Here is a 23,357-nt window from a genome sequence, read left to right on the forward strand (position 1 = left end):
GCTGACTTAATAGCTTGTCTCGTCCGACTGGATGCTGCCGCCTCACTGCGAACCAGGAGAACTGACTGCTGAGAGGCTGGCGGGTCCAGACGGCTCCACAGCACGTGTCCCCCGCCCCCATTCAACGGCCCTCTGACTTTACCCTGCTCTTTGCCTTAAAACTGTTTCCTAATATTTGCGCTACCAATGTTATTTTCTTAACACAATTTGTAGGTAAAGAAAAACGATTAAAATGTCGTTAGTTGGTGCTTTCTTATATGAATAAAGATTTGACAATCCCCCCCGACCCCCAAAGCCAGCACAAAAATAGGGAGTAGGAAGCACGGAGACTTCCTCGCGCTCAGCTCGAACCCTTCGCACACACGTAGCCCGAGGCAGTGCGGGGTGGCTCGCCCCCCTCGGCCCACTCGCCCTCCGGTCACTTGGCCTTCTTGTTGCCCTTCGGGCGCTCCTCGGCGACCGTCCTCGCCTCCTCCTCCGGGATGAACACGCTGACGGTGAAGTCGCTGGTCTCCGAGCCGTACTTGTTCTTCACGACCAGCCCATACTTGCCCGAGTCGGACGTTCTGACCCCGCTGATGGTGAAGTAGGCGGTCTTGCCGGCCTCGAACCTGAGGTTGCAGTGCTCGTCCGAGGCCAAGATCTTCTCGTTCTTCAGCCAGGAGACCTCCGGAGTCGGGTCTCCCCACACTATGCAGGTGAGGTTAAGCGCCTGGAAAACAGGTTTCATGAGAGGGGAGGAGATGTATCAGATTAACGATCCAACTTGAAGCGTCCTTCTGGGGGTCGGCCTGACCGGACGGAGGATAAACCTAAACCTCCCGGGCCGGGCTGCGTGTACCTGTCTGAGTTACAGTCTGAAATCACACCTGAGTAGGTTTCTTTGGGGCCTTGGCTTTCTGGCTTTGGGAACATTTATCATCAAAGCCCCACAAAGGCATTTGCTTCCAGTTCCCATAAACACACAGATGCCTTTTTGCTCTAATGTGGCGTTTTGGACTCTGTCTCAGTAGAGAAATCTCCTCGTTGCCATGATCTCCACCTGCTTGCTTTTGCATTTCATTTGTGTCACTGGGCCCAGCAGCAGAATCCTAACAGCTGCTTCAGATAATGTGACTCATTTTCATATCCCGTCTTCCTCATTTTATTTCTCCCCCCAAACCCACTCGAGCTGTTGCAGTTGCAGAGGTGCCCTGCCAGCATGTATTTGTAGTTCCTAATATTTTATTATATTACCAACTGTGCTGAAACCCTCTTATTTTAAAAGATCAATGTTTAGGCCTATAATTTTACTTTATATTTTTGTTGAAATATTTTTTAGATAATCATAGATTCATATACAGTATAAGAAATAACAGATTTTGTATATTCTTTACCCAGTTTCCCCCAATAGTAACATTTTACAAAACTACAGTATAATACCACAACCAGTACACTGACATTGACATAACAGATTTCCCCAGTTTTTCTTGTATTTGTGTGTGTTTAGTTCTATTCAATTCTATCACCTGTCTAGGTTCATGTATCCACAACCTCAGTCAAGATACAGAACCTTTCCATCCCCACAAGGATCCCTCCTGCTGTCCCTTTATAACCACGCCCACTTCTCCCTCCCAAGCTGTTCCTAACTCCTGGCAACCACTAATCTGTTTTCCATTTCTAAAACTTTATAATTTCCAAAGCATTATATAAATAGCATCATACAGTAATGTAACGTTTTGAGAGTGCCTTTTACACTGAGCATAATTCCTTGCAGATTCATCCAAGTTATTGCAGGTATCAATAGTTTGTCCCTTTCTATTGCTGAGAAGTGTGCCATGGTATGTATGTACCTGTAAGGGTCATCTGGGCTGTTTCCAGTGTGGGGCTATTATGAATAAAGCTGCTATGAACATTTGTGTACAGATTTTTATGTGAACATAAGTTTTAATTTCTCTGAGATAAATGCCCAGGAGTACAACTGCTGGGTCATATGGTAAATGTATATTTCATTTGTTTAAGAGATTGCCAAACTGTTTTCCCAAGTAGCTGTATAATTTTGGTCTACATTTCCACCAGCAATGTAGGACTGATGCAGTCTCTCTGCATCTTCACCAGCATTTGTTGTTGTCACTGTCTTTTTATTTTAGCAATTCTGATAGGTGTGTCATGATATTTCATTGTGGTTTTAATTTGCATTTTCCTGATGACCAAAGATGTTAAATTTACTTCACATTTTAAATTCCATTCTTGCATTTTTTTTCTTACCGAAGTCCAGAAATTATAAGGAAAAGAGCTAGGGCTCACCATATACAGGGAAAAGGACAGCCTTCTATCTAGAAGGACCTTATATGATCACTTGTTACCTCTTCTGTAAGAGTATCATTTAGAATTGGGTAGATATTAAGAAATTTGTTTTCTTCCCATGATTAATTAGCACTTCTGACTGAATTATTCTGCAAACACATTTCAGCAAGAAAAATATGAGTCAAACTATCGACATTGAATTTATCCAAGCAGACCACGTGTATGTTCCGGGAAACTGTGATTTCGTGCATATTAAAACTTTTATCAAAACTAAACAAAACTCCCATGCACCTTAGGTGTCCAGGAAAACTCTTACCTGTACTATATATTTGAGTTATAGATCACGGGATGCTTTCACATACATTCTCTCTCTTAATTCTCACTACCACCCAGTGAGTTGAATATTTTGAACCTCATTAGGTGAAGAAAATGGAAAATAGAGTTTCAAAACAAAAGCAACCCTGTAGCAGTTGAGCTTAAAGTCAACTGTGGTCCTATTTTCCAGGCACGAAGAAACATAGCTGGATGAACTGACCTCTCATTTAAAGCATTAGATGTGCCCTGTTTATCATCATAGTCCCAGTCACCCATCATACATCTTCATTGCCCTTTGGAGGTGGGAAAAGATGTTGTTCCACTACAAACACCCCTCCTCCTGTGATTGGCATATTAAATTTGTTTTAATGAAACACAGGGATGAAGAAAGTGAATCCAGGTTAGAAATTACGTTCACTGCTCTTCAGAGAGATTCTTATGGATCCAAGAAATACCAGTTTAAAACCAAATGGAAATAAATCAGTTTTCAGCTGAGAAGGGGCCTGTAGAAATTCACAGAGCAGCACGTTTCCCTCCAAAGGTGAGGAATCTCACAGGTCAGCCCATTTTCTACTAGTGTGAGAGGTTGCTTCTGCAATTATGTTCATCACATAGTTATGACTGAACATTTTCTGCTTCTCCTGATGTTAAAGGGAAATCACTTCTGGAAAGAGACTAAGAGGTCTACATATACCCACATCAGACAAACGTGCATCCTGATGCTTGACCTACGAAACATTAAGCTGAGTGGAAAACTGACTGCATTTTGAACCTTGCGTGTGGCTATTCTGAAGTCAGGCGTAAGCAGCAGTGGCATATGATGAAGATGGTAGGATGCATCTTCAAAGAAGGAACAAAGTCTGGGGCACTGGAACCCCTTCCTAGCGTGGAAGAATTGGGGACAGGAGTGCTCCATGCTTACCTTGCCCTCCTGGATGGTGACCACATCGGGGAGACCTCCCACTACCCGGGCGCGATCTGCAAGCACAGGCATTTCCGGTTAATCACTGAAACGACGAGCGCCAGCAATCACACGCACAAAGCCTCCCAGCGGAACTCATTTTCCCGTTTAGCTTCCCTCTCCTTGCAGTTACTTTATGCCTGCTTTCAATATGCAAAATAAGAAAATGATCCAGTAATTCTGAATGTTCTTCTTCTTCACACACGGGTGCCTCTATCTGTGCCTGAAATATCAACTTGAGGTCACTCTGTTGTATCGAGATCTGCTCTGTAACTTTCCCGGCTATTCTCAGCCCTGGCTCTCCTGGAGGCAGAGCAGATCTTGGCCTCTTTCATGGGCTTCTCTCTGATTCGAAAAGGTTGCATAACCAGAGGCTGTGTGCCAGGGAGATCTGGAGGCTGGAGAAGATGTGGGCTTTCCTTGGGGCCTTCCCTAGAGAGTTCCCCTTCCTCATCTCCCGGGAGTTCTTGAGATGCTCTGCAGAGCTCCTGTCTATGGCTGAGGGGACAGGGGGTGGGAAGGGTGCTGAAATCCAGGGCTGACACCCCCCCCCCGCAAGCCTTGTGCTGTGGGTGTGACTGCCTCGGCCCCAGGGACGGACACCTTTCTGTCACTCAGTCAACACTAACGCAGTAGCCGCCACCCTCTCATTTTCAGCCTACGTCAATGAATGTGTGACTCTACCTCCTTATTTCTATCAATACAATCCCTTCTCCAGTAAGTCAGGCCAAATCTTTGAGTGAGTCTTAACTGCCTTCTCCTGCCGACTCCGTTGCCCTTACACCACTTGTGGGCCCAGCCCATCACCTGGCCCCTGCACCACCTGCTGTGTGGCATTAGGTGAGTCACGTCGCTGTGTGGACCTCAGTGTCCTCATCGGTGGGGCGGGGGGCTTGTGTTAAACCCGTGGACATGAAGCTTCTAAACTCTGCTCCGTGGCATCGCTGGGATTCATCCTGACTCCACCGAAGATAATTCAGCTCTTACCTATTTTATGTATTGGGAAGATTTTGTTTGAACTAAGTGTTCTAGGCAAATGTTTAAGAACATGGAGCTAGAAGGGCTCTCAGGTCTCTTCCGGCTCTGAGCTGCTGTGGTCCAGAGACCTCTGGAAGGAGCATATGAAGCAGAGGGAGGGTCAGGCTCCTTGTCCACAAGAGAGGTCAAGAACGGGCGAGGCCTGGCTCTGGCTCTGACACTCTCCCGTTGCGCCTGGTGCTGGCCTCGGCCTCACAAGCCCCGGGCAGGAGCGGGAGGGAGGAAGGAGGGGGAAGGAGGGAGGAAGGCCTTGCAGGTCAAAGGTGAAAAGTTCCTTTCCGAGTGACCAGGAGCCACTGACAGGTGGACAACTCCACTTCTCACTCTTCCTCCTGGTTCCCTTCCACCCAGCTCAGGGCCAACCCTACAACTTTAACCCTCAACGGTTTTCAGGTTCTGCTCCCACACTGAGAAAGAACCTGAGTTATCACGATGATCCGTCTGTGACTCCTGGGATCCTGTAGACTGAGTTCTAGAAATTTCTGTGTGAAGCACGGTTGAGAGAGGTCAGGAGTCAGCACAGTTTTAGGGACACAGGCTTGACTGCTGGGTCAGGGTCACTCAGCCTTATTTGGCCCCTCAGGAAAATGGGACTACTTGCTGGGGGACCAGCTATAGCGATTCACCTGATACCAAACCTACAAAATTTCCTATTTTTTCTTCTCTTTAACATATATACATTTTTCTGACACCTGGCACCTGCTGCAAGCGATTAAAATCCTACTGTGTGATTTGCAGCCCAGAGGTGTTTCAAGTCAAGGCTGGGTGCCATTCTCACAGTGTAACCTGAGACCTTCTTTTCACAGACATTCTACTGAAGAGACTAAATGAAAACACATGCAGAACACCTAAGATTTAAAATATATAGAGAGAAATGAAAGAAAAGGAAAAAACATGCTTTCACTCTCCTACATCTGCAGTCATAACAGAAAAACAAAAGTTTTATTTTGAAACCACAGCAGGAATAAACACGAAGGGGTTTACTTACTTTTCTCCACGATGGCAGCTTGTCTGTGGTTGAGAGAAACAAACAAACACACAAACAAAGAAGGATTTTGTTTTAGTGTGACTTCAAAGTAGCCAACCTCGACTGCATTTCATGTTTTTGCTGCTCAACAAAGCGGCAGGAAATGCTGCTCAGACTGCGCTTGCCCGAATGAAAGACCCTCTGACAGCCAATGGGGAGCAGCGCGCATCAGAGACAAGAGTGCCCGTGGCATCGCTGGGAAAGAGGGACTTACTTTAATCTCTGGAATTCTTCAAAGGCTTCGTCGTACACTTGAAGAGACAAAAAAGAGAAGTTAGAATTTTCTCTCCCAGAACTGGCCACACACAGGGGTCTATTAAAGCTCACATCCTTTAATAGACCAGTGTAGGGCAGTGTAAGCGGTCCAGACAAAATTCAGCTGGCTTTGAATGAGGCTGCGCCCGAGCGGTCCCTCTACAACTTGATGGGCTTAACAAGAGAAGCAAACACTTTCTAGGCAGAAAGCATGACATAGTGGATTTTAGAAGCTCTCAATTCAGTGAGAAGCCTTCAACCCTCCAAATAGAAAGGGAAAGATTTGCTCTGCCGAAGATGAAGTGGAAAGAAAGGTCTGTTTCAAAAAATGATTGGTTGTCTATTAAGCATCCTGAGCATCAGAAAAGCTTTTCTCTCATTAAATCATCCCTCACGTCACAGCCTCCTAGCCGGACAGTTCTGTGGTCCTGCCCGTGCATTTGCGGTAAAGGGCACGAGGAATTACTACGATCACAGTGCGGGCCAGTGCGGGCCTGAAGCGATGCTTGTACACTGTGCAGCAGACGAAAAATAAGACAGGGAGACAAGGAAATGAGAGCTATGGAGCTCTAAGATAATTATTTTTTTCCTGAGCCTGCGAGTAAGGCACTTGGAAGACTTCAGGCCATAAAGCTTCACTTTTAAATTTCTCTCACCTGATCTTTAAGCTCCTCTGTCGTCTGGGAATCACAACATTTTATGTCTAGAAAATATGTCCATAATACTAGTTTGCTCTCTTCTTTACAGAAGGGAAAAATAAGCGTAAAGCCAGGCTTAAAGCCTCTAGACCAGCTGGGCTAAGGCAGGCGAGTTAGGGCTGCTTTTCCTGCTCATGCCACACTAGAAGGAGATGGGCACGGCTGAGCCAGTGTGTTTGGTGCCAGGGGCAACGCTGGTCAGACGATCCAGGGCCTTTTTGCTTAAGGGGGATTTGAGAGCGGGGTAGTTAAATGAGCTTTGGTGAGCAGAGAGTAAAAGCAAATTTTAAATAAGTTTTGAATGTATCTGCCCACGTCTTGTCTCCCTTTTCTATTGTGTCTCCAAGTGTCAGATGGATCGCAGAAGCAATTCCCCATCACAATCTCTGCAGGCTGTGACTTGGGCACAGGGTGGCCGGGGGACCAAGTCCCTGGGGAGCTGCTCATTCCCACAGAGACCCTTCAGGGAGCCTTTCCAGTCATAAAGGGTGGGTGGGGGTGAGGGGAGGGGTATTCATCCCAAAACAACCCGGGGCAGGGTTGAAAGGCTGCTCTCTAAGTTGTGAATCTACTCTGAGGATGAAAACATGAAGAGTCATTGCATTTTAATACACGAAGCCATAGAGGAAAAGGCAGCCCACAGTCTCCTTTGGTAACTTCATACAAGCTCCTTCTTTCTTTAGGAAAGAGTAAGATGAGCAAAGTACCAGAAGAGGGAGAAATGGCACAGGGTTTTTAACTTTTTATGTGTGATTGTACATTTTTTAACTTTTAAAATTCTAATTAATAGCTGCATATCACCTTTCCTGTCTGTTCTTAGATGGAAAACTGCCTTCTGCATCTCATTACTTTCTTCTCCATGTCCCTATTCTTTCCAGAGCCCCTCATTCTCCCAGAAGGCTGAGAGATCTGAGGCCACTTTTCTAACTTCCCTCTGTTCCCCTCAATATTTATCTTTGCTTATTCACATTTACTCCTTTCTGGTTTCTGAAGAAAAGGTATCCCTGCTCCTTCCCAAAGCCATTGCATTCACCTCTGCCCCGCAACTCCAAGCTTCTGTTCTTCAGAACCCTGAGACATCAGTTATTCCCCATCATTCACATCTCCAATCCTTCCAAATCAACTGATTTCTTGGACTCTATGAACATGCTCGCTTTTCAGTCACCATAAAATGATCCTTTTTCAGTTTGTTCTTGCTCAATTGATTGTAAATCAACCTGCCCTTCTCTGTAAGCATCTTGGAAGAGCAGCGCTTCCTCTCCACGTTCACTGTCTCCACTTTACTTTTTACTGATTCTCCACTCATTGAATTTTTGCTTCTACCACCGTGGCTGAATTTAAACTGCTTTATTAAAATCTCCCATCATCTTCCAATAGTCAAGCGTAATGCCCTCTTATCACACTTCATTCTTTTTAAAATGCCCTCATCTCCACAGTAGGTTCCAACCTGCAGAATATCCGTTTACCTTGTCCAGAAAGATCCACTGTCTTCTGGTGTCCAGTTTTGCCATCAAAGAGCTCCATCACGTATTTCCCTTTGTCATTCGGAGTGGGCTCGTTGATCTGCAGCCAGATTTGCTCCCCGGTGACCCCACTCTTAACTCTGTCTGTGTACTTAATAGCAGTCCCGCTGTTTTTATCAAAAGAAAACATCGTAATCATTGGCTTTCATCCAGAGCTTATCTTTACTTTGTCTCTTCTTACTGAAGGTCTTACCATAAAGTTGTACAGACTTTGAAATAACATGGGATCGGCATATGTTCTTCTGCTTCAGAGAAATTATGGGCCCTGAATCACAGAGCGTGGATTCCAAGGCCTGGGGTGGGGGTCTGGCAGTCTGCATATTTCACTCCCAACAGCAGTCTGGGGCCCAGATTGTAGCACCAATACTTCTCAGGGGTATTAATTATCTTTGTTTCCACTCAGGTTTATTTGTAGGACTAAGGGAATCTTTAAAGTGAGAAGGCCAAAGTCCATATTATATTACTGCATATTTCATGCAGATGGTCCGTGGCTATAAATGGGATTTTACAGGCTAGTTAAAAACAGACCTAAAGAGGTTCATCTGTGGCTGACATCTATTGACACACATGGTTACAAAGCTATTTAAAACAAACGTAAATGTGCACTCAGTAGTACAGCCAAGAATAAATGAAAAGCAGAGTTGCTGTCAGAATGAATGAGGCACTTTCTCTGACCCTGGATGTGAGTTTCCCCATATTCTATAGTAGGTCACGAGCATACCCATGCATTGTATTCTTTACAAGAGAATAAAAGCAAATAGAACCCTTTCATCTGACAGTCTAGAAATGCTACTGTTACAGATGAAGTAAGAGGAAGGCAGAGGTAGTGTACTCTCAATGATGTTAAAATAAACTCTATGAAGAGTTTGTAAACGTGAGGAAGTAAGAAAAAAAAAGCAGCATACAAAACTACTTTATTATGGTAACAATTATGCATAAAGACCGGAAGGAAGTACCCCAAAATGTTCATACTATGGCTAGGAAAACCATGGATGATACCATAGTATAAACTCTTTCTAAGTTGTAATATGATATTAAATATATTTTCTAAAACATGTATTATGTTTGTGGTTGTAATAAACAAAACGAACTTAAAAAAACAAAACCCAAAAAATCTCCACCAAAAAAATTTCAGACTTCAAATAAACATTCAGCATTTTTCTTATATACTAGATTCTTTAAAAGATATTAAAATTAAAATGCCATAAAATGTAGGGTAAAGGAACCCATCTGTACACATAGACGTTAGCCTGAGCAATATAGTATATGTCTTAGAGAGTTAGAAGGACAGATAGTTCTCAGCTTTGCTAATGGTAAGTCTGTCTGAGTTCTTTAATCTCTAGCTAATATGCGTACTAGTACCTTAATAGGTGCTAGGTTTGTAAAGCACTTCACGGTTCACAAAATGCCATTCATTCTCTCTTGGGTCCATCAGTGTTATGAGCTAGAACAGGTATTATTGCTCCTATTTTATATGAGAGAAACCTGGGATTCAGAAAATTAGATGACTTGTCTAAGATCCAAGGGAAGACAGGAGCAGAGTGAAGAGCCAAACCCGTTTCAAGGTTTTTTTCCTCATCACACCACATACTTACATAAAGACGGGGAAGACAACCAGTCCTTGGTTCCTGAGCCTTTAACAGGCACACGTGTGTGTGCACACAAAACACGCATTTAGCTGACTAGACCAAACGAAGTTTATGTCTTGTTACTCTGGGAGCAGTTTCCTCAAAACCCAATGTTCTAATTTTTTTGAACATGTATTCTTTTAGAGATGATGTAAAGCCTTTTGATGGATGATTCAATTAATTTATCGTCTCATTCTTCAGAGGGATATATTAGAATGTCCTAGATGTCACGGAGGAATTTCCTAGAATTTGATCTATTTTAACTTATAATTACTTTCCTAAAATGTATTCTGAAAGAAATAGAACAAAGGCATGAAACTCCAAGCATTCAAAGTGGAATTTCACTTGTTCTCATTTTTTTTTTAAAGAACTCAGGGAATTATTAGTAATGATAATAAATGTAATAAAATACTATTCTAAAACAGTGAAGTCATTTTAGAGAAAACACAAATGACTGTTCTGTGGGACCCAGCTCTGCTTAAATGTTCAGTCTAGACTTTTAATGCAACTTGAACCCGGGGTACTGCTGTGATGGGGCAGGGGCTCTGGAGCCAGGCTGCCTGGGCTCAGCCCTCCACCTGTCACATAGCTGTGTGACCTCAGGCAAGTCACCTCCCTGAGTCTGAGCTTCCTAGTCGCTAAAGTGAGAAGAACCTACTTCGTAGAGTTTGAATATTAAATGAATTCACACATCTAAAGGGCCTGGAGCAGTGCCCAGCGTATTGTAAATGTCCACTGAAGGGAAGATCCTCCCAGGGGTGCCACGGCGACCTTCTCCTCAGTGAGGCTCACAAGGACTTCGGGAACTGGCATCTGCTGCATCCCAAGAGTGGACTAAAGGGACATGTTTCTTTGGCAGACTGCTGTCCTCTTTCAGCTCAGGAAATTTCAAGGAAGCACAGAGATCAAGGACCCTGGTGATGGTGTAAGTGGGAGACCTGGTTTGACTAAGAAACCTACTTTAGCTCTTGGAATCCCCAAGGAAAACTTGAGTGAAATCCCTCTGTAACTGCGCGAAGGAAGCCTGGGATTAGAACAGATCTTCAGGCTCAATCCAGTTCAAATACACATTCCCAAAGTCATCTTGAGATCTCCAAAGCCTTCCAAGGAAACGTGCTAATACCCACTCTGCCAACTGCTACGAACAACAACGATGATAAACTCGGGCACTGCTCTAGATCAGGCTTATTGGGTCATTGGCCATTAATTCATACAACAGGAAATCTGGTGCAATGCTGCCCCACTTTTGTTCCAGAGCACAGCATGGCTTAGGAGTGTGTAGAAAGATGGAATAAGAATCTGGCAAAGCATGACTGTACGGAGGCAGAGGTCACGTTACTGAGGCGTCTACGAGTTATGATACGTCCCAGATCACAAAGACAGAGGCTTTAAGCCATCGCTGGCCTCACCATGTACGTGCTGAGGGAGAGTGCTAACCTCACGCTAAAGGGATGGGCTGGTGCTTCTGTCCTACACGCATCAACATCAGACCCGAGAAGTAAGAAGACACCTTACCTGAGAGGAACAGAGGGTTGTTGTTTTTCCCAGTCCTTCCCCTGAGTGGAGAAAGAATTTCTACACAGGATTTACATTGTTATTTACTTACTTGTGGGACCAGTTAACTTTCAGATCATCCACGTAGTAAGTAACAAGAGAGTACAGCCGGATGCCCTCAACTGTGCTCTGGATCTTCAGGTCTGTTGCAGACAAAGCTGCAAGAAGAAAATACATTATTTCAAACACCTGTAAGCCCATCCTGGAGAAGAATGAAGCACTGCCCTGTGAGAACTTACCTATTGTTTTACATACTTCAGCCATCAGTTCTTTAAAGGCTGTGGATAGAGATTCACAAACAAAGTTTTAGCATAAAAATGCTCAATGTCAAGTCAAATCTCAAACTGTTAGTCACACTTGCTCTCAAAAACATCCAGTCACAAGGTGAATTTATTGACCAATTGGTAACAAAGAACTTAATTTTTATCAAGTTTCAAAAGATTCCTGCTCTTATTTTGATATTTTTGCTCCCTTGAATTCTTTGTAACTGTCACCATGTTTACATTCTAGAGAAAGAGCCACAATGAGATTTCCAGGAAGCTTCTTGGTTTTAGGATTCTCATCTTCCTAAGTCCCAGGAAGGCTTCATTTACATTAGAGGAAGTGTTCTTATCTGTGTCATCAATTCATGATGAATAACCATCTAGGTCCCCTGGTATTTCTCAGCCAATAAACACATTTAGTCCTGCCTCCACAAGGAGTAGGAAGGGAAATCAAAGGCATACTTCTGCTGTTCGTTAGCAACGTTGTTAAAGATCTTGTTCAGGAACAAAACTGGAAATGTGGGCATCCCATGTAGGTTTTCGTTATCATGATATAAGTGTCCTCAGTAGTCTCTGGAAAATGGAAGTTGCTTTCTTGCTCTGCTATTAACTGAGAGGCTTCGAGTTTCATATATAATCTTTCTTGCCACCTTTTAGAGAGTGGACTCTTTTGAGACATGCTTTCATGGTAGTTTTTGATCCTGGAACATTTTTCATAGGGTTGAAATAAAAATGATGATTTGTATTGAAAACAGACCTCTCGTGGATTGTGGACTATAAATTCTCTGAGGATCAAAACTATACTTCTGATTTCAAGGAAGACTAAAAGTGAAGTATTTTTTAATAAAACAGTAGTTCGCTCAGCTGGAAGGGCAATTAAAACAAAATCTGTGGGCAAAAGATCAACATGACTTCAATCATTCAGCTCAGCCTCACTCAGAATTCTGGTCACCTGTATACAGAACACACAGAATGGACCCCAGCAGTGGGTGGACTGACCTTCATCCACAAGCTTCAATCTGCTCTTATCTTTTCCTCTGTCGTCTTTCAGGATAACTTCATAAATCCCAGCATCTTTCTTTGAAAACTAAGGGGGGAATAGATATACCACATTACAACTTATTGTAGCCTCAGAATATGGTGTTTGCATCTTTCAGGCCCTGAGATTTATAGAACTGCCGTCAAAACACACTGAACAAGCATCCAGCCATGAGAGCAATGAACAGTTCGCATGTGAACTATCCATCATAACCTGACCAGCCAGCAGTCCTGAGTTTTCACCCTCTAAGGCTACAATTGATTTGAGGCTTAAAGTCCTTATCTTTTACTCTGCCTTCATATTAAAAACTAATGAGCACATGTATTTGAAAGGCATGCTCTTTTAGACAAAGAGTAGATAAAAATCTATACTTAAGTGAATACTATGATCGTCTCTGTACCTTTAGGGAACAAGTTATCATGAGGCTTAAGAGCAAACAAAGAAGGATCCACTTAACTGTCCTGCCACTCACCCATCTATGAAAAAAACTAGCTCAGAGAGGCAAGAATTGTGGTGTCCAGCCAACATTGTTTGGATATCTGACAAATCCTTGCATATCACAAGGTGAGAGAAGCCTTTGTGTCCTTACAGCTTGCTTTTGGGGTGACATCAGGGCAGGGATCTTTGCCCGGGGCTAAGGAACACATAATCTAGTCTCTGTATTTTAGAAGAATGTAGGGTACAGAACTAATACATTACATTTTATACTTATAGTCACCTACCTCTGTTATAAGGAGGGTACATATACCATCCTTAAAGTCATGCTTTTCATCCACTGATATCTCCCTTTCATCTTTATACCACACAATATGAGTCTCCTTCTTAATATTTGCCACCTAGAAGAAAAACTGTAGTTATACTTCTCGAAATAAGGGAATGCTACTCTTATGAAACTAAATAATTCTCAATGTAGCGCTGGATATAAGAAAAAGCATAGATTTCTAGAGGAATCAATTGAAAGCTATTTTAACTGATAAAGAGTTTAAAATAAAATGGATACAAAAGAATAAACCTAAATCAATAGCATCTTTACTTCCAGCAGAAAAAAATTTGTCTTTAAAATCACCTGGTGGACAAGAAAATATAGAAACATAGAAACATACATACTAACATACAGAATTAAGTAAAAATAAAAATTTGAAAACCAAAGGAAGATAAATCCCATCAGATTAAAATATAGTCTGTGTCACAAAAACAAATGACTTTATCAAAGTATCAGAATGACTAAGCCCCAATCTATGGCTAAATATTTTTTAAAAGGTAAATGAAGCTTTGTAAATAAATGTGGAAAGGAAATATGTTTAAAATTATTTAATTAAAAATTTTTCCAGTTTTATTGAGATATAATTGATATAATATTGTATAAGTTTAGGGTATACAACATAATGATTTGATATATGCATATATTGTGAAATGATTAACACAGTGAGTTCAGTTAGCATCCATCAAGTATGGTTTAATAAATTAATTGCTTGGCAATTTTTAGAAACTCATTTAGATCCAATATCCACACATCGTATCATAAATTTCAAATGGGCAAAATGACTTCATACGATTAAAGGGATTTTAAGCTTTATCTACAATGCTTGAACTTTCTATGAAGAAGAGTATATTCATGTATTTCTTGTGTAATTAAAATTATATGAAAAAGTAAAGACTTCATACAAATCAAGAAAACAATCTCAAAGACCCCACTACATAATTGGACAAATGTATGTATGATTTCCCAAAGAGGAAAGATAATTACAGAACAAACAGATGAAGAAAATGTTTGATCTCATTAAAGACAAGGAAATGTAAGTTTCAAAAAAGAAAAAAAAAAATCTCAGCTAATACATCAACATAAGAACTAACACTGTAACTGCAGTGAAACCAGAACACACAAACTTTCTTTATAATCCTGTAAACTGGTTCCCGGGTTTTAACTGTGTTACTAGGCAACATTGCTTATGATAAACATGCCCCGCAGATGGGAAAGCTACCACTGGACTGGGCGGGACTAGAAATGGACTCCGTGGCTTTGGGCTTCCCTGAATATACTCTTGTTATTCGGACATGGTCCCTGCGGGGACCCTGGAAGCTCTGCTTGGGGTGTTGTTACAAGAGGTATTGGCCCCTTGGGGCACGAGGGATTTTTTTTAAAGCCATGGCATTTCCTGCACCTGCCCAAAGTGGAGCTTGTCTCCTTGCACCTGAGCTGTCACCTGTGGGTGGTGAAGGGCGTGATTCCTGATGTGGACTCCTGCAGGACAGGAGTGCCCAGCATGGCCCTGTAGGCAAGCTGGGGTTCTTGTCCATATTCTTTGGAGTAGACTAGCTCCAAGTGGGGCCCATGGTAGTCTCAGAGTCTGAATGTTTGGCTGCACATACTCCATCAGATCTAATGCAATATGTAAATTGCTAAATGTACATAAATTGCTGTAATAATGAAACAAAGAACTGTGGGAGGACAGAGGAAGGTTCATTTTACCCAGACTGAGAAGGGGGAGGCTTTACAGAGGAGATGACTGAGTTGGGCCTTGAAAAAGGATCGTGTCAGAGAAGCTGAAAGAAGAAGGCCATTCGAAGTCATGAATACATAACGAATGAATAGTCAGAACCTACTTCTAGGCTCCTGTGGTTGGTCAGGATCTGGGTAAGGGGCTGATTCTCTTGAGGAAAACCTTCAGAATAGGGCTGCAGAACTCACTTCCCAGAAGCCTAGTGCAATAGGAAGCACAGAAAGAAGGATGCACGGACGTGGGGGCCCCTGAGGAAGGGATGGTTTCTGGGGAGGGCAGTGTGAGGAAAAAGTAAGTAGAGGCACGCAGCTGTGGACAGTCAGGAGGAGAGAGAGGTGCTGCGGGTTTTAGCTGCTGCCTGAGAAAGTGTTTTTCAAGAAGCTCTGCCAATTCCTAAGAGGCTAAAATCCAGCACTGGTTTTTCCTATACATTTCTGGTAGACCGCTGTTTCTTTGAATTTGTCAGATTTAGCAAAGACCGGAGTATTTGCGTTCTGGCTTTTATAATGACAATGACGTGTGAAACGCCAAATCTGTGCATCTGCTTTGGGGTCACTGTCCACCATCACAGCCTTCACACTCCAACCTCACCCAGCAGTTCTTATCCAAAAACGTTTGATGACTCACGGAGCTGCACACCATACACTCAGGTACATGATAATTTAGAATGTTATGTGCAACTTTTTTTTCCTAAATGTTTCAAAGGCCTAATAAGATAATTGGTTGTGAGCTGCAAACTCTTTACCAAACCTCTCCCCTCAAGGGAGCACAGGGGTTTCAGAAGCAGCAGCAGAGCTGCCCAAGACTCGAAGGTACTGTTGTGCAAGACACACAATTTAGATTTAAAAAATTGCCAAACTTCCACAGAAACACAGTGTGGCTGGAATGATTCTGGAATAGATCTACCACTTAGAATGCAACGAAGATGATGAGAGATTCTCCTGAGATTAATAACTGAAAAAGAGTTGGTGGGTGTGGTTAGTGAGGGACGAGCAAGCAGAGCACAGAGGCTTTTCAGGGCAGTGAAAATGCTCTGTATGATACTATAAGGACGGGTACATGTTTTTACATGCTTGTCCAAACTCATGGAATGTACAACTCCAAGAGTGCACGCTAATGTAAGCTATGGATTTTGGGTAATGATGTGTCCATGTAGGTTCATCAGTTGTAACAAATGTACCACTTTGGTGGGAATGTTGATATTGAGCGAGGCTATGTGTATATAGGGACAGGGGTGTATGGGAAATCTCTGCACCATCCCTTCAAATTTGCTGTGAACATAAAACTGCTCTAAAAAAAGTGGTCTTAATTAAAAAAAAAAGGAGACTCTGTCCTTATTAAATAGGGCATGAGTAATGAATAAAAACTATCATCTTGACTTCCCATATTTTTATGCTGTTTTATTTTAAATATTTCTTACCAACCAACAGTAACATTCAACAGTAAAGGCACGTCACTTATCATTTTGGTGCAAATAGAGGAGATAAAAAGTTGATCTTCCTTTTCTTCTCACATTCTATTTTATCTTTATTTCCCTTGTATCAAATTATTAGAAATTTATCTACTTCTTACCTTGCATTTCAATAGTACATTACATTCACCAGTCACTTCCCAGCTCAAATACTCAGCGAAATGTGGACCTATAAAATTTTAATAATATCAGCAATCAGCAATATTAATCATGAATGCAAAATTCCAAGCTCATTCTTAAATTCTAAGGTGATTTACATCTAAAGGGAAATTTTAAAAATTCAAGATTTAGTTTTTAAATATTTTAAATGGATACATATTTAATAATAAATATTTTTTCAATTATTTTTATTAACCAGGGCATTATTAACATAAGCAATAATATTCATTTAATTTGTTACGGAAATAATCTTGGAATATTTTGTTCAAGAAATTGAAGCTTTTCTCTTTATTCACTGCCTATGTTTACCTTGTTTCCTGATAAATTCTTGACGCTGGAATTCAGCTTCTTTCTGGAGCTTTTTATAAACTGAAAATTGAAAAATGAGGAAATATGAAATTGAGTTGAGTGGTATACATGTACATGCCAGTCACTGCGTTAAGTGATTTATATTCATTGTTATAACACTCATACACCATGACCACCCTATTTGTTTTCAGTATTCATAGATGAAGAAAAAGGCTTAGAAAGGTTAAGAAACTTGTTCAAGGTCATGAAGTCAGGAAATAGTGAAACAGCTTTGGCGATTGCAAATGTAGAGACCTGGCCAGCCTTTCCATTGCTTTATCAAATATCACATTTTAAATCTTGGTGATTTCCACACTGGCTTATGACAGCTGTCATACAACCTAGTTCTAACGGATACTCCTCCATTAGATTTGGCATCCTCTACTCTTGCATGTTTATCTTCTTCATTTAAGTAATTTAAAGTAGGTACACATTATAAGATAGTATCGTAGTTTGTTTCTGAGACATAATACTGTCTTGGTTGTATTGCAATATCCTTCACTGGAGAATTTTAGTAATAAATACTTGTTTATATATGAGATAATTTAAGTGCGGTATTGCCTGTGGGCCAGTGATAACTTTGGTGTCCTTTTAAATCAACTTTCAGTTTTATGAAATGAAATACTATGGAAAGTATTAATTGCAAATTGCACTTTGAACATTGGAATCTAATCAAGAAATAATTTTTACTTCCTCCCACATGGTCACTTTCGGGCGATGGCGTATTTGCATTGAAGGGAGTAGCAAAATCTTCCAGATAATGTTTCACAGAACACTTACCATCTCCAATGAGAACAAGAGTAGAATGGCCAGTTGCTCTTCCATCTTGAACCTGGAAAGTATATGTGCCCTCATCCTCATCCTGTAGCTTTTCCATAAACATCTCAATTATACCAGTGTTTCGGTCAATATGCATCTTATATTTCTTCAATGTGACAAGTAAAAGAGAGAAATAAGTGAGATAGACAGGATGACAATAAGCCATATAAAATAAACACACAAACTCCAAAGTATCATAATTTAATAGTTTCTTGTTAACATTATTTTAAGTGAGCAAAGTTTCAAAATCTTGTACACAGAAAAAGGAAAATATTATGTGGAATATATGATGTTGACCAGAACTGATTACTAAAAGTCTGACGTTTAGTTTTTTAAACATAAACTTTTGTTACCCCAAATCACAAAATGTTATCAAAAAGTTGTTTTTAGATTCTCATTTTTCTTTCCAGATTACATTATTTTCAATTAACAGAATAATGCAACAACTATAAGCGACGTGAGAGAAGTGTTTGTCTCGATCATTGCTATACCCCTGGCATGTAGCACAAGCATGGAATACAGCAGCCAATTAATAAACATCTGCTGAATTAATACATGGATAAAAATGCTTCTAAAGCATTGGAAGCCCATTTGCTCTTAATGAACAGAAATTGCCCTGCTAGACTGTGCTTATTTTATCATCTTCCTCAAGCAACATTTTTTTCAATGTAAAGATAAGTCTTAGTCCTTGGGCTTCCAAGCTCAAGTTCCATAACAGATCTGAACAATGAAGTTTTCCTATAAAATGTCACAGAATGAAGGATCCCAGGTCTGGGATCAACTCTGTGGTGCAATTCATGCCCTGGAGTTTCCCCTGCAGGGAGCCAGTCTTCAACAGAGACCCCGTTTTGGATTAGCTTGCCCCATAACTTGGCTTGTGTCCCTCACTCCTACCGCTGAGAGTAACCCCCATAAACCACTTGAAGGAGAAACTCTATTTCAGACTCTCCTAGGGAACCTGACCTAAGACGGTAATTTCCACCCAGTGAAATAGTATGATTAGAACCAATTGCAATGACAATAAACTGCTCTTCAAGTTCTGTGTATGTGTGTATGTGTGTGTGTGTGTGCATGTGCCACATGCGTGTGTGAACACATGAAGGGGAGTGCCTCTACACACATGGGCACGAGTGTTCCCTCAATGGCTGTGGTGGCAGTGATGCCATCAAGGCTCTTCCTTCCTCTCCACTGGCCAGATGGTGATCACCGCTGTGGATGACAACATTTTGAAAACAGGGAGATGGGCCACAGTGGACCCATGTGTGACTTGTTCCTGCTCTCACACAGTTACTACATGAGTTGAAAAGTAATATACTGCGTATTCTTCTGCTATTCATGTTACTCATTCTCCCTCTAACTAATGAATCCTCAAATATTTTTTAAAAACACATTTTGATGAAAGGGGAACAGGTTGTTAATCATGGCCACAAAACACACCTCTCCCCCATCTTTTTAGTCTCCCATTTACACCCATGAGAAGACAGGTATGAGACAGGGCCCCTAAACCCAAGTTCTTCAGTACCACCAGGCACAAGCCTGATGCTGGCTCTACTGATGTCTGGGGAAGACAGATAAAGTGCAGATGTTGTAACTCTAACTATAGAAACTATGTTTACATTAAAAGCAAAGAAATAGTAAATATGATATACATAATCACCTATGTAAATAATACACAAATTGACATACACACATAGAAGTATAGAAAAAGACCAAAAGTATATATTAATATGTATATCAAAAAGTTGTAAGAATTTGTGGTTTGTCTCTTCTGAGTCTTTAAAGTTTTTTACAATAAGGATGAATTGTATTTTTAATCAGAAAAGCAATGAGATTTTTTTTTACATTTTTTTCTGAGCCATTAGAACAATTCTTCCATATGAAGAACCAAGACGCCACTGGAGTCTCTGATGTGAGTATCTGTGTTCAGGCAAGGGTTCTGGCCCCTCTGCCTTCAGTTTTTTTCATAGGTGACCAGCTTCCTGATTTGCCTGAGACAGTTTTGGTTGATGACTGTTATCCTGGAAAAATTATTACTAGCATCTTCTTTCATTCTCAAAAGTATCCTAGTTTTGGATAATATGATATAATCAATCTATATTTTCTTCCACACTTTTCACATGTGAAATGATTTAAACCCCCTCACCCCACGTCCAGTGGTTTTCTTAACAACTTATCTGCATTCTAATAGGGGTTTCCCAGCACATTCTACAATGATATGTTTAGAAATCTAAAAAGTGTAAAACCTACCGGCCCTTCAAAAACTTCCTTGTCGTTAACTATGTAGTTGACTTTGGCGTTGCCAGACAGCTTCTCAGCCTGCATCCAAAACCGGACCTGGCCTTTCTCCAAAATTTCAACTGCCAACTCTGATTTAACTGGGACAGCTATGAAAAATAAAAATAAGAGTAGTAGTTATATTGGTAACCATTTGTACTGATACAGATTTTTCCAACAAAGGAAAAACAATGGAAGTGATGATGTAGCACCTTGCTTCTTTCAGTGAGAGCATTGTAGGGAAAGTTTGATTTTGAGGGACAGTAGAACTGTGTTCTAATCCTGACTGTCATAGATGTCTTAACTATAAAAGTGAGGAAGATGAACTGACCTCCCAGGGTCCTTCAGCTAACCTCTGTGACTCTCTACTGTGGCTTTGGTTAGCTTTATTTAGGGACAATAACAAAGTATGATGAAAAGAGTCTTGAGCTGGCCCCAGTAGTTCAAGGTCAGCTACTAACAAACTGTGATGTGAGGCAGTTCACTTTGCATCTCTGGGCCTCATGTGACTCATAGTAAATGGATGGAATTGAACTGAATGTCCTAATTGACCAGGATATTTTCCTGCTCCAATATTCTAAGATTTAATTACTTCAAAATATTTTGAAAAAGAGTTCAATTTGATTTTTTTTCAACAATTTAACTCACTTTGGAGGTTTTTAAAAATGAATCTTAAGGGCTTCCCTGGTGGCGCAGTGGTTGAGAGTCCGCCTGCCGATGCAGGGGACACGGGTTTGTGCCCCGGTCCGGGAAGATCCCACATGCCGCGGAGCGGCTGGGCCCGTGAGCCGTGGCCGCTAAGCCTGCGCGTCTGGAACCTGTGCTCCACAACGGGAGAGGCCACAACAGTGAGAGGCCCACGTACCGCAAAAAAAAAAAAAAAAAAAAAGAATCTTAAGAAAGAATTAATTTTGACTACATATATAAGATGAACCAGCTTGTCATTTAAACCCTATCCATCCCAATGGTATACCTGTTCATTTAAGTTTGTAGATCAAGCAAAATTTTTCAGATGCAAATAAGCAAGTCATTATCAAGAAGCTATATTAAAATACAGCGTGGCTTGCTTCACATAGAAAGTAAGGAACTGTGTGATATCTCTGATTTACACCTGTATCGCTTAAGCCATTTGAACATGAGTGAAATTTTTTAAAAGTTGGCTGACATCTCTCGAAGCCTGTTTCTAAATTTCTTGTAACTTGAAAATGTTCTCTACAAAGCCTCCTCCAAGCCAACAGATCTGTATCAGAGGTGGCTCCTGGGCATCCTCTGTGGAACAAGATGGTTGTTTCTCAAAGTTCTGTAGTCCTTCACTTCTGTTAGGGGAAATCACCCTTTGCTTTCTCTCAACTATTCTTAAATATATCTCAAAATTTTAGCCATGCTACATTTTAAATTATAAGCTTTAATTATAAGCTTGGTATAAAGTTGTATGAAATGTACATTAATGTCTTTTGTATTTATCCTAAAACTACCCTTTTCAAACTTCAAGGGATGCCTTTCCTTTGCACTATTCCATATTCATTGTGAAACTCAGTTATAGAGTCATTCCATGCAGAGCTGAAAGGAGGCTCAGACATCACCTACTGAGGGTGTCCCCTGTGAACAGAGAAGGGCCACACCTTGATCAAGGACAGTTATCTACCCCTAAAACCTTGTGCTCCTCACCTGCTAACATGCATATTATCTGCCTCACAAGGCCACCAGGAGTGAATATGGTACCAGGATACACTGAGCCACTGTGAATAATGACCGCTGCTCGAGAAAGGAGTTCTCTTTCTCCCCTGATTTTACTGATGACAAAACTCAGCCTCGGGAAAGCTTAGTAACATATCTGGGTAGCAGAGCTGAGACCAGGGTTGTTCCCTCTATTCTGTGCTCTTATGGTCCTGGCCATCCACTCTGAAGAACACTAGTGGTTTTCCAGTAAGAGCAGATCAGCAACAGACCCCAGGGCAGTGACAGCAGAGGCTAAGTTTTCTCCCTACAGGATGCTCCTGCTTGCTACAAGTTAAGTCTTGAGGGGAATAGAGAGTAGGATCTCTTCCAGAAACATCTGGAAATCTCACTCTAGGGAATCTAATACATGAGTGATGCAGTTACTAAGAAGCTCAGTGTGGCGGCAGTGGGGAGGGGACACACTCCCACGCTCTCCTGGAAGCCTCCAGATCCCTTAATGTTCACGGTCCTCTCTGAGTAATGGGGCCATTGTCTGGGGAGCACTGGCCACCAGGATGCACACACAGAAACAGCCCATGTCCTGTCAGACCACCTGGGCTTATGCCCAGGTACCAGCTGTGTACATCTGGTCTAGTTACTTAACCTCTCTGTGCCTCACTTTCTTCATCTCTCAAATTAAATCACCATAGTAGTGACCCTTTTAAGGTCATTGTGGAGTTTGATGACATTCTGTTTAAGCACCTTATAAACAGCATATAATAAATTAATATTTTGGTGACTCTTCCTTCAGTTGTTTAAATAACAACCACCAATTGTATGTTATATTTACACCTAAGAGGACATACCAGATAGATATAATTTATGTATACGTGCTTGTGTATGTCTGTACTCATAGAGTATAATATATACAAGTGGGATAATAACCAATGTCTACAAATAAAAAGATATATTATGCTATATATATAAAAAGATATATAATATAATATAAAAGATATATTATAATATAAAAGATATATTAATAATATAAAAGATATATTATGCTATATTATCCTATATATTATATAGGATGTTTTTGTTTCTGTTTTTTTTTTAGGTGAGAAGTGTATTTATTTAGAGAGAGACACATTCCGTAGACAGAATGTGGTCCATCTCAAAAGGCGAGAGGCCTGCAGGATGTTGTTGATACTGAAGTATATCTCCCACCATCCCCCCCATATACCTTGAATTTTAGATATATATATATATACACACACACACACACACACAGACATATATATTCAAATAAACTGCCTCTCTACACTGCAATTTAGTATCACTACTGGCAACACAGACTAGGTTATTTTCTATTTTTAGCTTTAGATATTTTTATTTTTTCCTTCTGCTCAGCCCTAAATTTCCTTAGGCTCTTTTCTCTGGCAGTTAATTTGCTCCAGCAAAATATCTGGTATTTGTAGGTTTAAGGCATATGTTTAGTGGTTTTCAAAATATTTTTGAAAACAGGAGAATTTACTGTGCCAA

General features: G+C 41.1%; 1 protein-coding gene across 1 annotated transcript in view; it reads right to left on the reverse strand.

The window, feature by feature from the left end:
- Window positions 1-418: 418 nt before the first annotated feature.
- The window catches only part of MYOM1 (myomesin 1), a gene marked incomplete at its 3' end in the record, with an annotated part of 137,125 nt that continues 114,186 nt past the window's right edge, over window positions 419-23,357 (reverse strand). Inside the window, exons 25-37 of the mRNA XM_079942280.1 lie at window positions 20,133-20,269; window positions 17,847-17,991; window positions 17,028-17,087; window positions 16,661-16,728; window positions 13,310-13,423; window positions 12,548-12,635; window positions 11,525-11,563; window positions 11,338-11,443; window positions 8,047-8,210; window positions 5,842-5,878; window positions 5,589-5,611; window positions 3,524-3,579; window positions 419-712 (exon numbers count right to left, since the gene is read on the reverse strand). Of these exons, the coding sequence (XP_079798406.1) occupies window positions 419-712; window positions 3,524-3,579; window positions 5,589-5,611; window positions 5,842-5,878; window positions 8,047-8,210; window positions 11,338-11,443; window positions 11,525-11,563; window positions 12,548-12,635; window positions 13,310-13,423; window positions 16,661-16,728; window positions 17,028-17,087; window positions 17,847-17,991; window positions 20,133-20,269 (1,331 nt within the window). The remainder of the gene's footprint in view (window positions 713-3,523; window positions 3,580-5,588; window positions 5,612-5,841; window positions 5,879-8,046; window positions 8,211-11,337; window positions 11,444-11,524; window positions 11,564-12,547; window positions 12,636-13,309; window positions 13,424-16,660; window positions 16,729-17,027; window positions 17,088-17,846; window positions 17,992-20,132; window positions 20,270-23,357) is intronic.

The sequence above is a fragment of the Stenella coeruleoalba genome, assembly GCF_951394435.1.
Source record: "Stenella coeruleoalba genome assembly, chromosome: 14".
Classification (NCBI taxonomy): domain Eukaryota; kingdom Metazoa; phylum Chordata; class Mammalia; order Artiodactyla; family Delphinidae; genus Stenella; species Stenella coeruleoalba.